Source organism: Aspergillus oryzae, chromosome 1, assembly GCF_000184455.2.
Source record: "Aspergillus oryzae RIB40 DNA, chromosome 1".
Lineage (NCBI taxonomy): Eukaryota > Fungi > Ascomycota > Eurotiomycetes > Eurotiales > Aspergillaceae > Aspergillus > Aspergillus oryzae.
In genome coordinates this window covers 715,260-729,684 of record NC_036435.1, presented here as the reverse complement: position 1 = coordinate 729,684, position 14,425 = coordinate 715,260, and the positions used below count along the sequence as shown (strand labels likewise).

General features: G+C 47.5%; 4 protein-coding genes across 4 annotated transcripts; 1 reads left to right on the top strand and 3 right to left on the bottom strand.

The window, feature by feature from the left end:
* Positions 1–4,281: 4,281 nt before the first annotated feature.
* Positions 4,282–5,581, bottom strand: AO090009000273 (uncharacterized protein; the record flags this gene model as incomplete). The annotated part of the gene is made up of 7 exons (XM_023234530.1): positions 4,282–4,472; positions 4,653–4,729; positions 4,832–4,892; positions 4,966–5,142; positions 5,276–5,400; positions 5,425–5,483; positions 5,543–5,581. The coding sequence occupies 7 exons, from the start codon at positions 5,579–5,581 to the stop codon at positions 4,282–4,284; spliced, it is 729 nt and encodes a 242-aa protein (XP_023088589.1).
* A 53-nt stretch (positions 5,582–5,634) lies between these two features.
* Positions 5,635–6,469, bottom strand: AO090009000272 (uncharacterized protein; the record flags this gene model as incomplete). Its single annotated transcript, XM_023234522.1, has 4 exons — positions 5,635–5,834; positions 5,890–5,979; positions 6,071–6,151; positions 6,412–6,469. The coding sequence occupies 4 exons, from the start codon at positions 6,467–6,469 to the stop codon at positions 5,635–5,637; spliced, it is 429 nt and encodes a 142-aa protein (XP_023088588.1).
* Positions 6,470–9,053: 2,584 nt separating this feature from the next.
* On the top strand, positions 9,054–10,919 carry AO090009000270 (putative MFS transporter; the record flags this gene model as incomplete). Its single annotated transcript, XM_001816702.1, has 4 exons — positions 9,054–9,199; positions 9,264–9,575; positions 9,662–10,253; positions 10,332–10,919. 4 exons carry the CDS (start codon positions 9,054–9,056, stop codon positions 10,917–10,919), a joined length of 1,638 nt encoding a protein of 545 aa, XP_001816754.1.
* Positions 10,920–11,274: 355 nt separating this feature from the next.
* On the bottom strand, positions 11,275–13,520 carry glnA (glutamate--ammonia ligase; the record flags this gene model as incomplete). Its single annotated transcript, XM_023234512.1, has 6 exons — positions 11,275–11,289; positions 11,976–12,397; positions 12,463–12,967; positions 13,206–13,298; positions 13,392–13,424; positions 13,518–13,520. The coding sequence occupies 6 exons, from the start codon at positions 13,518–13,520 to the stop codon at positions 11,275–11,277; spliced, it is 1,071 nt and encodes a 356-aa protein (XP_023088587.1).
* Between the last annotated feature and the right edge of the window lie 905 nt (positions 13,521–14,425).

Genomic DNA, 14,425 nt, shown 5'->3' with positions numbered 1-14,425 from the left:
TTCTTCCATGGTTAAAAATAAAGCTCGGTTCAATGGTTATACGAGGGCTCAATTCTCCGGTCATCATATACTTAGCTAATGAGAGGTCGCCACTGGACTTCCTTTCTTCTCTTTTATACTTTTCATCCTATTTACGCGGTGCGAGGGGTTAGATCCCGTCTCCGTCTCGGGTTTCCTGCCTTGCGCGCATCGTATCAACCGCTATTGATGTGCTCTGTATTACTAGATTTCGCGTGCTCGCGTGGTCGAGAGCGAGAGACACAGATAGTGTTAGAACTGTAGAGAACATGATTCGTATCTTAGTGGAGGCTCCGAGGGAAATAAAGAGGGTCCATCCATCGTCATCGCTCCGCTCATCTCACTTGACCTGCTCGGCCGATTACTCAGGAATCCGGGGACTTTGAAGTCTCCGGATTTTGCGAAGAGGGGCCTACTACTCGGCCCTATCCGCCAGCTCACGGCCCTCGCCCTTACTTGGACGCCTCAATCCGCCACAGCGATATCGAATCTATTCTAATATTACCGATTCCGTGGCGCTTGTTATGCATCCTTCGTTTAATTTTGTTATTAATATCGAGAGCTTCTGCCTTACTTCCAGACCCGGCGAGGGACTTGGTTGTTTGATGCTTAGATGTAATCCCGTAATATTATCGTTAGATGGGTTCCGTCCTAGTGACTAGCGGTACAGTACTTATCCAGGTTGTTCGGTTTCCTCGTAGTATCCTGAATGTCAGATAAAACTGGCATCCTCTAGGTACTACCTCGCTAAGTCTGTCAATCCACTCAGGTGGTGCCAGTGAAGAGTTCCCCACTCTCACGGCGAAATGAATGGATGTCGTCTGATTGAATCTGAGAATTGTACGAAACGAAGAATCAGCCAACCACCGGTGGGAAACATCTGCGTCATTTAGCACTGTTGGTTTGGAGGTTTTGATTTTTGTGGTTAGTTTAAAGAAAGACCAAGACTCCAAGAGATACAATTGTTCTGTATGTCTCTTTTATCCTTTTCTTTGTTTTTAACCTTTTTCTTTGTCCGGTGATCCAGGCCGACGCCTGCCGAAAGCATCCAACTTTAAATCAACCCGGCCCGGAGAAACCCTCTCCGGCTTGATCCCAGCCATAGCCGAGAGACTAAACCACCGAAGGATCGGCCTAAGGCTGCCATGAAAAGGTAACAGCCTGTTGTTTGATGCCACCCGTCTCGGCGCGCTCTCAAGCCCTTCCCATACGAGATCAATTAAAAATCCTAGGAAAGCCAAGTACCACCAAGCAACAGTCAAGACTCGTGAATAACTGTGCCCAGAGAAAGCTAAGAATTTCTTAAAATGACTCTCTGTAGACGACCTCCGAAGCCAGGATTGAGATTTGAACTGGGAATTTGATACCACGGATCTCGTATAAAGTTCGCCTCCTCTTCAGCCGCCATTGTTTTGTCCTAAGGTTCTGCCGGGCGGCCGTCACGTTCCCAAAAGGGCGTTGTGGCCTGCGCACCTCACTGGGCGTGCCCCCCATATGGACCTCACGCTTTGAAAGGGCTTTCAGCCAACCAGCTGAGATCTTCTCCAACCTGGATCCAGTTAGTCATTATTACCTGCGGATCCCTTCCCCGTTTTCTCCCCATTCTGGCACTCGCCTCTCGTGAAATGTGTACCGCCTCTCCACAGACGTTCGGCTCTGTCCGAACTATTTTTCTACTGTGATTGTTTCTGACATCCAGACATCCAGACGTCTTCTCGGGTTACCTATTCGGGTATTTCCGTTCGTTCCATGCTCTTACATTGGAAATTATATTCGTGACGAGGCCGAAGCAACCATATCAATGGCCACCCTGCAGTCTGGTTTATAGACGTTACCCCAGAGCATTCTCCTCTGTCATGGGGCCCCAGATCCATGCCCATTACCTATTTTCTTTTATTTCGCGCGCTCAAATTTCGCGCAGTACGGACAACCAGGAAGATAATTCCAGATTCCCGTTCAAGGCGATCCGTAACCCATCTGACGCAAACACCCACATCAAATCTGACATGCCGATCGCAGATACAAATAGATGCATCGCACACACGGCACGGTAGGGCGTATCTGCATGTCTACATTAATTATTATTATCGAGCAGGCAGCCAAGAAGTCATTTCTCTCACTACCAGGTCAACTGCACCTATCCCCAACGGGTGGATCAACCCAGCAGACGGAATCAGCTCATACCACCTGCATGTACTGTGCAGAGGGAGAACCGGCCGGACCGAGTTCCTAAATCCAATGAGCGTGTCAACCGGAAAATATATTGACCCATAATTACCTAGTGACGGATGGTGTGAGTGGGTGGGTTACAACTAAACTGAATGAGAAAGGAAGTACCCTCTAGGTAGCGCGGTCCTTCTTGGCCGGCATTAGGTGTCTGTTTTGCTTAGGAGAGAACACTAAGCTGTAGTGTAGTGTGTTGCTGGGTTCGGGATGCGCAAAGGGCTTGGAAGCACGAACCTCTGCATCTCAATTACCTACATAGGCAATTGATACACCGTAGGTACAGGGCATCTGTCGGGGTAGAGTATAATGGCTGTGGTAAATTCATATTAACGGGGAAGATTGAGAATTGGGTTGGGGTCATTATGGGGAACCGTCACGGGCCTCCTGTGGCCGCCGTGTGTCCGAGGAAGCCGAGGCATTTTGATATTGTCGTTACCCAATCGCCGATGCGATATACATCAACTAGTTGAATGAGTAATAATGAAGATTGATTCTATTAAATCTGAAATAAATTAGTCCAATATATTCAAGGACATGTATCGTTTATCAACGAAGTAAGGGTATCCACCAGCTTTAAATAGAGAGATCGAACTAGTAATCTATACAACAATTCAACATCTACATGAATAGATAGATCTATCATACCAAAACAAAATTTGATAGAAGAACCACAGACAACACAACCCGCATGAATTGAGAGAGGCTCAAGGAAGCAAGGACAATTTGAAAAAAGAATCCCGTCAACCCAGTTTTCTCACCGGATCCCTCCCGATAGACGGCAAGAGAGGCATCCCTTGCATGTTTGTCGCTACACCGCAGCACATATCAATACAAGAATAAGCTCGTATTGCTGCTGTGTAATCGTGTAGATCATATACACTACCTACGCCATGAAGACGTTAATCAAATACGGCGCGCAGTGTACATGTCCATGAAACCAGTCATCCAAGAACCGACACTTACAAGTACCTATGTAGGTATGTACATAGTACGTCGCCTATAGTCCAGACTCAAAACCGCATATCTTTTCAAACCACACAAAAATCAAATAGTTACACCTATACACCATCACAACATGACCACTTACCCCTTACATCACAGCCATCTCATCTCACATTCCAATGCTGATTAGATTGCTGCATACCTACATCGGCACATACAGAGTACATAACCACCACGTTTGTCCCACGTTGTTTGGCTACCCGATCCGAAGAATGTTCTCGGGATGCCTAAATGCGGACTGTAAGGGATGCCTTGTGCTTTGTTTTCGGCTTGCCCAGCCCGTCTTGGGTCGTATTGGTTGGATTGCCTTTACACGTAGACTACGATGTTCTTTTTATTTTATTTTATTTTTCTATATTTTTCTATTTCGTACCTCGTCGAGGTGTTGTTGTTTTAATCAGTTTATAAAGGTTCTAATTCATTGGATGGGGGTGTTGCTGGTGTCTATTTTCGGATTCGGGATTTGTTTCTCCTGACTTAACTCGGTTCCTTTGATGGGTACGGTACACAAAAACAAAAGTTCGGGCAATGGCCGATGGCTCTTCGCACCCTCTCCGCGTAAGTTTACTTGGCTATCGAACTTCCAATCATCCATCAAGTCGGTGGTGGCTAACGAAGCCTAAGCTAACTATAACGCATGATAGCCCTACGCTACTAAAGCATACACTGTACACAGTATTACCAGAATGCAAAGGACCAATGATGGAGATGGAAATTTTTGTAGTGGTGCATTCATACTTCACTAATACCGAGGCAAACAGATAATGGTGTCCTTCCGTCATGAGACAGGAGTAGTTCCTTTTCCCGATTGTATCCCGGTCCGTGTGAGTGACTTCTCTTCCCGGCCCCGCCGGTTGAATTTAGCGTTGCTACCATACTCCATCAATCGCACCAAATTAGACCGAGAATGGACAAAGCTCGAAGAAAACCTGGAGCAGACAACATGGGGACGATCCGTGCACGTGCGATGACATCAGACACCGTCTCAAACGATCACTCCGACTCACGCCATGCTCTGACCGGCACGCTGAACATCTACCAACCTGGTTCACATCCGCCTTCTTCGGCAGGCTGTGCCTCCGAATGGTCGGCCATCCCGGTGTTATCGGCAGCCCACCCATCATCTGCGGTCGCGTTCTGGTTGCCACTATCTCCCAAACCCGAGTTATCGCCCATACCGGTATCGTTGACTACGGCGCTAGGGCAGCGCTTGACAGTGTGACCCACTGAGCACTTAATGTTAACATAGCTGTTCAGAGATATTATCGTAGATCAACCTACTTTCACCGCAGTTGTTGCATTTGACCTTTGACCAGTCCTTCTTCTTCGGACAATCGCGGCTGAAATGGCCAACTGACACCCATGTTAGTTTGAGACCCTGGACGAGATGGAATATTGATTCTAACCTTCGTCACAGTTACGGCAAGTCACAGTTGAAATGTCACGGGGCTTATCGCAGTCTCGTGCAATGTGATCCTCGGATCTGTTCTGTTAGGTTGTAATCGCAGGCCAAGAGCCAAAACTGAAAAAGAAAGAAAGAAAGAGAGGTAAGGCTTTTGAAAGGAAGGAGGGCGTTCGTGCTTACCCGCAGTTGCGACAGGTTCTCGGGGCAGGGGCCTGTGGACAATCCTTCGCGAAATGACCGACTAAATGTACATATCAACATGTAGAAATGCCTAGATTTGGACTGAATTGTATCACCTTCATTGCAGCGCTTACACTCAACGCCCTCTGCTGAGCGAGGGTTAGGACATTCGGCTGCTTTATGCTCAGAGGATCTGCGCACGGTAAGCAACACAATCATACATGAACAGAGAAAGGTCGTACCCGCAGTTACGGCAAGCGAATCTATCGCGGCGAGGCTCAGTGCAGTCACGGGCACGGTGTCCGACGGCGCTGCAGTTGACACACTTCACTTCGACACGTTCATGAACAACATGCTCCTCCTTGCAGCCACGCGCAGTATGACCCATTTCTTTGAAAGCTCATCAGCTATCTTCCTTGCTTGAGATGCGAGAGTATAAATTACCTCCACAGTTTGAGCACTTTGGGATTTCTCGATCATAAGGGATACCAGCATCTTCCAGACGCTCAAGGTTCTCTTCCACCGACTCAGGCCAACGCTCTTTGAGATTGGCACGCTGGGGTTTCGGACTGTAGTAAAACCCAACGACATACTTGCAGTCCAGCTTGCCTTGAAGATTGATCACACTGATACAGTCACCAACTGGCTTTTCCTGTTTTCGCAATTAGTACTCAGGAATGGTGAGAAGTAGTAGTCATTAGCACTACTAACCATCGCAATGAGGTAAAAGTTAAGGTTGTCCTGACGCATCTTGTTTTCAATATCAACGAAAGTCGCATCAGGAACTGCCTTAGAATAGATCTTCAAAGCCTTTTTTTCTGTGAGTTCCTGTAACAAATGAAACGAATTAGGAATGTCGAAGAGAAACATACTTCGCGAAAATCCTCAAGATCCTTCTCCTCACTGGCCTTCTGCATGGCTGCCCAGGCCTCCTCTGGAAGCTTGTCCGGTACGTTGTTCAGGTCGAACTTGCGGTTCTCCTTGCAGTCAATGGTTCTATGACCTTTGTAACCATAAGTTAGTCTATCTCGTGCAGATAACAGTCATAATGGTCTTACCTTCCATTTTGCAGTTCTTACACACATCGGGAGGTCTCTCAGGGCACTGAGAAGCAGGATGACCTTCCTGGTTGCAGACGCGACAAGTGCCTTTAAAAACACGAGGCTTGGTGCATTCTGCTTTGCTATGACTACAGCCTATCTCAGCAACAGAGAATCATCCCGTTGTCAAATTGCTTACCCTTCCTCACCGCAGTTGAAGCAGGCCATACCCTTGCGGGGCTCAGGGCAGTTACGTGCGAAATGACCATCGCTTCCACAGCTGCACATGCATTAGTATTTGTAAAAGAGAGTCATAGAAGCTAACCTACTTGCGACATTTGTTGTCATCGTTCTGTTCATTCCCGGCAGACGTATTCTCCCAGGCATTGCCACCAAAGCCATCATCTTTGAAGTTGCCGGATGGGTTAGCATTTTCGTCATTGTAGGTCGCTATCTATATGTCAGCGTCGAAGCAAAACAGGAAAATTGGCAAAGCCATGATGCATGGTTATGATTACACTCGTGATCATGAACACTTACCAATATCACCAGCATTCTCCCATCCAGCCGCTCCATCGTCAGCACCCCAGCCACCCATCTTGTCCGTATGTGGACGTTTGTCACTGTGAAGAGCCTAAAACTATAAGATTAGGATATGAGTTGGGTTTTCAGGGAGTGAAAGCATAAAATACGTGAACAACGTGTGTAGACGGAGAGGTTATATCACCAACAGCGAAGTGTCTGTTGCTTGGTCGACTACTAGCATGGGAGACAGTGTGAGACTCAGGAGGATACTCACCTGAAAGTTGCTCTTTGTAGGAGTAGCAGTATTAGAAGACTTCGCAAACTCAAGTAAAAAAGAAGATATCGAGCACAGAGGGTTGAAAGAGGTCACAGGATGAAGGGGGGGAAGAGGGAGAAGAGGGAGAAGAGGGTTGGTGGAAAGATACAAACAGAAGTCGACAACAAACAACAGAAACCATTCACTGTTTGACTTGGGTCACATGTCGTAGCTAACACAGCATCAGCTTCTCCAGCAGAGCAAATAGTCTTCTTTCTTTATATCTTTCAGTAGATATTCCAAACCTTCTCAGCGTTATGTATATGCGTGCAGGTACAATACCAGCCTGATTTGGTTTCCATTTTCCAATATCATGCCAATTTTAAGTGTATGAGATATCACACCCAGGCAATATTGCTACGATCTTCATTGCATGCTGTATGTTTCTCTCAAATATTAAACCACTCTGGAATATACTGAGCTTATGCGCATCTCTCTATCCAAACCTTAAACCCTAACACACTCCTCCTTTTCCTAAACGCACCTGTTCGTTTCGTATAGTTTTCCTATTGTGCTCGACTCAAGAGGGATCTCATACGCTCGCGCAGTTGCGCTAAGCAAAAAGAGTGTCATCGGAACGCCCTTTTCGCACAGCAACAGCATCATACTAGCTAGATGTCTGACGAGATTGATGCAAAGGATACATCGATAATGATAGTGCCGAAGTTGAAGGTGGCTTTTGTCATCTTGGCATTAAAAGGCCATTGAAGGATAAACGACAGTCGGTGACTTCAGTAATTGAGAACATTTACTGTTTTAAAAATTAGTAAGTACAGCATTGATAACAGTTTTCATTGATATCATGGCCTTCCTCAGATGCACGGCCATGGACGAGAATCTTTTAACGAGGAATACACGGATGCACCTGTGCTTAATTGATCCATGGACGATCTTGCTATTCAGAAGTCATAGACCAGACTTGACTCACCCTGGCTACTAGGTGACTCGACCTTCAGCAGGACCTCACAAGCTACAAGCAACAGTGGTGCTACCAGACTACAACGGTCGCCATGAAGGCGAACTATACCAGGCGAGCAAGCTTTATACAGTGGTGATTCGGTTTTCAAAAGAAGTAGATGGGAAGTACAGCACTTCTGCTAGGTGCAGAGCTTCATATATGCGGAACGATTATATCCCCAATAGACAACTGATTTCGGAGATTCTTTGCTGTACTCCCAGACAAACAACGGTTCTTGAGCCAACAAAAAAGTTTTTTATTTTCACCGGTTGGCTCACCGATATCCCCGTCTTGTCACTGTCGTCACTTGGCACTCACTGAAGCCAAAGTTGGGTAAATGAAGGACCCGACATCGGCTTGAAGTTATCCGAATGAGTCATTTGGGTTTTTTTGGGCTTCTTATATTCGTGCCTTTCCACAAACTCTGTCAATGACAATCTTCTATTCGATTAACATTTGGATTTGCAAGGTTGGTTATGCTTCTGCGTTCCGAGCTTCTCATTGGTGGATCTGCCTTTTTTCCCCTTCTTTCCCGCCGACTATCGGATGGATTGAGTCGAGAACCTTGAACCTTTATCCCTACTTTGCGACTGCTTCGCTCAACCGGCTCTTTTTCAATTCCTGTTGAATTTCAACTCTTGATATATTGTCACTACTGCTGAACATCCCTAGGCCACCTGTGACTAAACGATAAAAACACGAGACGGAGGTTCCATCGTTGCCCCACAATCGGCACCTCGGATTAAATTAGAGTTGGATATCCAAGCTATCGAGCTATCGATAATAATTTTATCAATCACTTTCAGCGTCGAACCCCTCTTTTTAAATTAAGCAGTCAATCACTCTACCAACCAAACCAATTGGAGATAATACCGGCAATGGCTCTTTTTCTTCAGGTATGTCTCTTTTTCATCCACGATTGAGTTGACTCGGGAGGCGTTATGACCCATGGGAGCTACACCACGGTCCACGACAGCCGAGGATATGCGAAAGTCCACGGGTTTATCCGTGTGTTGCATATTGATTTTGCCGCAATACTGCAAAGGAAAAGAAAGAGAAAAAGAAGAAAAAAGTTTCCGTTCTAATTTCATTTTTAGGGCTGATTTGCGAACTAATTGAGAAAAGTACTCGGAGAACTTTCCGGTCTAGTCGATCAAAAAGTTTCTTGTCGGCGTGCGGGGTTGTTGCTCGACACCATCTGCGGAGTTTTAATCCTACTCTCGTTGCTGTTATTTAGACTTCTGTTCGTCTCCAACTGTTCTTTAAGGCGTCCCATTCTATCCTCACCCGAGAGAGAATTTTGTTTGTGGCGTCGGTGGTGCTGCAGGATTTCATCAGATCGCGGTATAATAGGTCAGCCTTATACTTAGCCGTGACACTACCATGTCTTTAGTTCAACCGCAACCTCCATCCGAGGACATAGTTAAGAATCCTGATAGTAGAGATATCCGCGAGCAGTTTCGTGACGGCCGCGACGATGTGGAATCGGGCAGCGAACCAGATATTGCCGACATCGAGCGCATCTACAGGTATGCTCTCTCACATCTCATTGGGGAGAAGGAAAGAAAAACGACATATCTGACAGATTCCTAGGAAGCTGGATTTTCGCATCATCCCGGCCTTCTGGGTTCTTTATTTCCTCTGCGCTGCCGTCCGATCCAATGTCTCACTGGCCCAAACGATGAACATAGACACCAATCACACGATTTTCGACGTTCTGCACGTAAACGACCACCAAGTCTCGACCGCTCTCGCCTTATTCTACGTATGCTATGTCGTTTTCGACTTGCCATCGAACTTAATCATGTCCAGACTCAGTCCACATGTCTGGATGAGTCGCATTGTCATTAGTGTCGGCATCATTGGCACCTGCATGACCGCCATGAAAGCCGCCTGGAGTTTCTAGTATGTCCCCGACGCTTCTTGGAGCTCTACCTCTGATGTTCCAAACATCTAAGACCTTCCATGATGCAGCAACTAACCTAACACAGCCTTCTCCGTCTACTCCTTGGTATCGTCATCGCGGGCATGTGGCCCGGCATGGCCTACTACCTCACCCTTTTTTACCCTCCGTCTCGAACGGGGAAGCGGATTGGCCAGTACTACACAGCAGCACAGCTTTCCGCCGCAGCTGTCGGGCTGGTCTCGGCCGGATTCCAAAAGATGGACGGCGTCCGAGGCTACGTCGGATTTCAGTGGATGTTCCTGGTTTGGGGTGTCATAACAATCGCCGTCGGCATCCTCCTCCTCTGGTGGCTTCCAGACCGGCCGACAATTCCAGGCGAACAACCCGCGAAGAAGAAATACCTACGATGGTTCCCGCGCAGCCCCCCTGCGCTGACCGGCCGGGACGCTGAAATCCACTATCATGACCTGAAGCGCGTGTACCACCGCTCGGCATGGACGCTCCAAGACCTCCTCCGCGTGTTCCTCGACTGGCGCCTGTGGCCCCTCCTCATCATGTACTTCGGTGTAGTAGGCGTCGGCATCGGCGTCCAAAGCTACGCCACAGTGATCATCAAAGCCATCAACCCCAACCTCAGCGGAATAGACCTCAGTCTCCTCTCCGCGCCAATCTGGCTCGTAAGTACCCTCCAACCAGCACCACAAACCCAACCATAACAACATCACCATAGAACTAACCAACAAAAAAACCAATAGATGGACCTGGCCGCCATCCTCCTCGTAACCCCCTTCTCAGACCGTTTCCACCACCACCGCGCCGTCTTCTTCTCCGTCCCCGTCCTCCTCCAAATCCTCGGCCTCCTCCTCACCACCTACGCCGGCACAGACACCAACTCCTGGCCCCGCTACGGCGGCCTCCTAATCGTCGGCTTTGGCCTCGGCCCCACAGTCCCCATAACCATGACCTGGACCACGGAGATCTTCCAACCCCGCCACGGCGAAGTCGGCGTCGCAGCCGCCTCCGCCGTCGTCTCCGGCCTAGGCAATCTCGGCAGTATCGTAACGACATACGCCCTATACAACGGCTGGGCCGAGGACAGCGCCGCGCCCGGCCGTCTCAAGTTCCGGAAAAGCAACCTAGTCATGGTGGGCATCCTGTGCGGAAGCATCCTCGCGGCGGTGTTGATGCAGATTCTCGTCCGGGTGATTGACGGACGCAAGAGTGATGAGAATGACCCGGACAAGATCGTGGATGGAGCTGCAAGACGCGAGGCACAGCAGAGGGGTCTCGATGGGTTGGGTTCCAGTGTATTTTTTCTGTTTAAAAAGAGGGGGGGTAACTAAACTAATCGGTCAATTGTTGCGTACGTACACCAATACTATATAGTATGTACGTTGCATCTCCTTGTCAGCGTTTACTGACCTTATTCACTGGTCAGACTGGGTTGACTTTGGTGTGGTCCATTGACAAAAATTAATACATGTATCTATACATACAGATCTACAGATCTACAGATCTACATCTCGTTATCATGAGGATGTTAATTCTAATTAACAGATATTCTAGAATATACTCTACTGACAATACAAAATACAAGCTTATTATGACGAAAGTCAGCTTTGTGAGCATATATTCCGTGTCCTTACGATGAACTTGGTGATAATAATAATCCACATGCCTTATGTCTAAGGGAATCTACTATTTATTGGAGAGCTACATAGCATGGTATGGTGGGTCATGTGATATCCTTCGATGCAAATTATGTTTAGAGTTAGTACTTGTTACTATAGTTGCATTCATCGAACACAAGACTTCGATAGACCAGTTACCGATCAAGATATAGACACAAATCACCTGCCACAATCGTAGGTTGATTATACGAGTTGACATCAGACTTGGCGCATCGTTACTTCAGGTGAAACCAGAGAATGATTAGTTGTATTTGATACACGGTAGTACTAAGACAGTGTTTGCTTCTTTCCTTCCTGTTTCCTAAACAGTTGTTCCATTCCTAGTGATTGTCCAATTCACTGTGATCCTTCTATGTTGTTGTTGACGTAACACATAACCCACATAACAAGTAACGAAAGAGAAGTAATTAAAATATAAACGGCATGGGGTAATGAACGCAAAGGCAAGCTCTGGCATCTGAGTTAAAGAAAACCTGAAATACCACCGTGAGAAGAGAAAAAGAAAAAGAAAATCTATGTGCTCCACACTGCCAGGCTGCTCTCCTAGTTCGATCCCAACTGACGCCGGAGGGTATACGAGCGCTAAGAGGAAACAAAAGTCTTCACGTTTTTATTGGGTGGTTAAGGTATCTAGTTGCTACCGCAAATCTGAACGCATCCGTTAGCTCCATGCCTAAAGCAATTCAACGTTTTCAAGATAGAACTTACAGTCTCAACGATGATACCAGTGATTTGGTAAGGGCAAGCATTGCTGGCGGGGCGGCGGTCCTCGAAGTAACCCTTGCCATCCTTAGCCACCTGGCGAGGAATACGAATGCTACCACCACGGTCGGCAACACCGTAGCTGAACTTATCAATGCTGCCGGTCTCGTGGCGGCCAGTGAGACGCTCCTCGTTACCCTCACCGTAGACAGCAATGTGCTCAACGTGACGGGCCTCGAACTTCTTCATGTAAGCCTCAATGGCCTTCATACCACCCTCAGCACGAGTGGCGACGGTGGAGACGTTGCTGTGGAGACCAGCTCCGTTCCATTCACCCTTGATGGGCTTGGGGTCGAAGGAGATACGAACGCCGAACTCTTCAGCGACACGGTGGAGGAGGAAACGGGACATCCAAAGCTGGTCGCCCACTAGAAGAAAAAAAAAACAGTTAGACCTCGAACACCCTACAGTAAATAAGGACGATGCAACTTACTCTCGATACCGGGGCAGGGGCCAACCTGGTACTCCCACTGGGAGGGCATGACCTCGGCGTTGATACCAGAGATGTTGATGCCGGCGTACAAGCAAGCACGGTAGTGAGCCTCGACGATGTCACGGCAGTAAACCTTGCCAGTTCCAACACCGCAGTAGTAAGGACCCTGGGCACCGGGGAAACCGCCCTTGGGCCATCCGTAAGGCCAGCCATCGTTGCCGAGGAGGGTGTACTCCTGCTCAAGACCGAACCAGAACTCCTCCTTGGCGTTGACCTCCATCAGGCGGTTGGCATCGTGGCGGTGGTTGTACTTGTTAGGGGTTCCATCCGAATCCCAGGTTTCGCAAAGGACGAGGATGTTGTCACCAAGACGGAAAGGGTCGGGGTAGATAGCAACGGGACGCAGGTAGACATCGGAGTTGTCACCAGGGGCCTGGCCGGTTGAGGAACCGTCGAAGTTCCATTCGGGGAGTTCGTCAACGGACGTAACCTTCTTAGAGAGAGTCTAGATAGTGGGGTCAGCAATCAAAGTCCCATGACTGGTCACGTGGTACGGGTAGGCGCAGGAACAGGGTGCATCAGATCACCGTGCGCAGGGCTTATCAGCCAAGGAGTCGAGATAACAATCACGATCCCTTTGCGTCTGTGCGCCGTGCCATTCAATGCCCCCCATCTATACTTCCAACCTGACACGCAATCCAGCGGATAAGATTGTAGGATAGAGGTCGTGGGTGAATACATACCTTGGTCTTGCTGCGGCATCCACCAACGGAGTCAATCCAGACATACTCGGCCTGCACGCGTCCGCGCTGGTCGAGGTTCATGTACTTCATGAGCTGTTGCCAGCGCAAGTCAGTATGTTTGTTTCCTCAAAGCCGGGAAGACGGCTGAAGAAAGCATGATAGCAATCAATGAGAAGTGTAACGCACATTCTCCGTGTTGGAGATGGTTGTTGATTCAGACTGTAGCGATGAGTCACGAGTCAGCACTTATCCGACTGATAATGAGAACCACAACGCGATAACGCGCGAGATAAGAGGTTGAGTATCACATACCATGATGAATTGATGTGTGTGTGAAGGATATAGACTAAAGAAGTGGTTTTTCAAGATATCTCAGCTTGCAACAGATGCAGAGCAGAACCCAGTAATTTTAACTGCTTGGAAAGAAGCTTTGTTCCTGCGATAGGATAAAGACGAAAACGGAACGACGATCTGAGATCGATTGGAAGGTAGCGAAAGGAAGTGAAAAGGAGGAGATTTAAAGCAAAGCGAGTTGAAGGGAAGGGAGATGGGTAAGGTTACGGATAGAAGGATAGAGATGTAAGTGACAAAGGTTCAGTGGGTGGGGAGGCGATGCTTTAAATTTAAGAGAAAGAGAGACTTTCAATCCATTGTAGCTTTTTTTGGGGGAGGGGGCAAATTCATCCCAATTGGGTATGGGGTCGTTTCGGCTTGAAAATTACGGTAATGGCACCGGTCGATATTCTCGGTTGCTGGGCACCGCACCGGTAAATTGAATTTCCCACGGATTTTTTTTGGGATATTTTTATTTTTACATTTTTATTTCTTTTTTTAATTTTTTTTTTCGGCTGCATAACTGCCAGACTGGTTTCACTCTGAATTCAGGTAGGCTTTTTTTTGGTGATTCAGTATTATTATTATTAGAAAATAACTATCAATAGCTCAAGAATCTAGTAAATTTTTAGAAATGTGTACGTGTAGTTTCGTAGACTCATTCTGGTCTGATGGTTGGCATGGAATTATCATTTTTGAATTAATTGTTGAAAGTGGATGCGTTGTTGCGGTGTTTCAGAAAATTCAAAACCACAAGGGAAAAAAAAAAAAAAAAAAAAAAAAAGGCGCAAACCCACAATATGTGGTAAGTGTCTGGACACTGAGAAGATGCAGCAAGGCTGCAGCTAAGACAAGGGTTGCTCTCCGCCATTCAGTTCCCACACCAC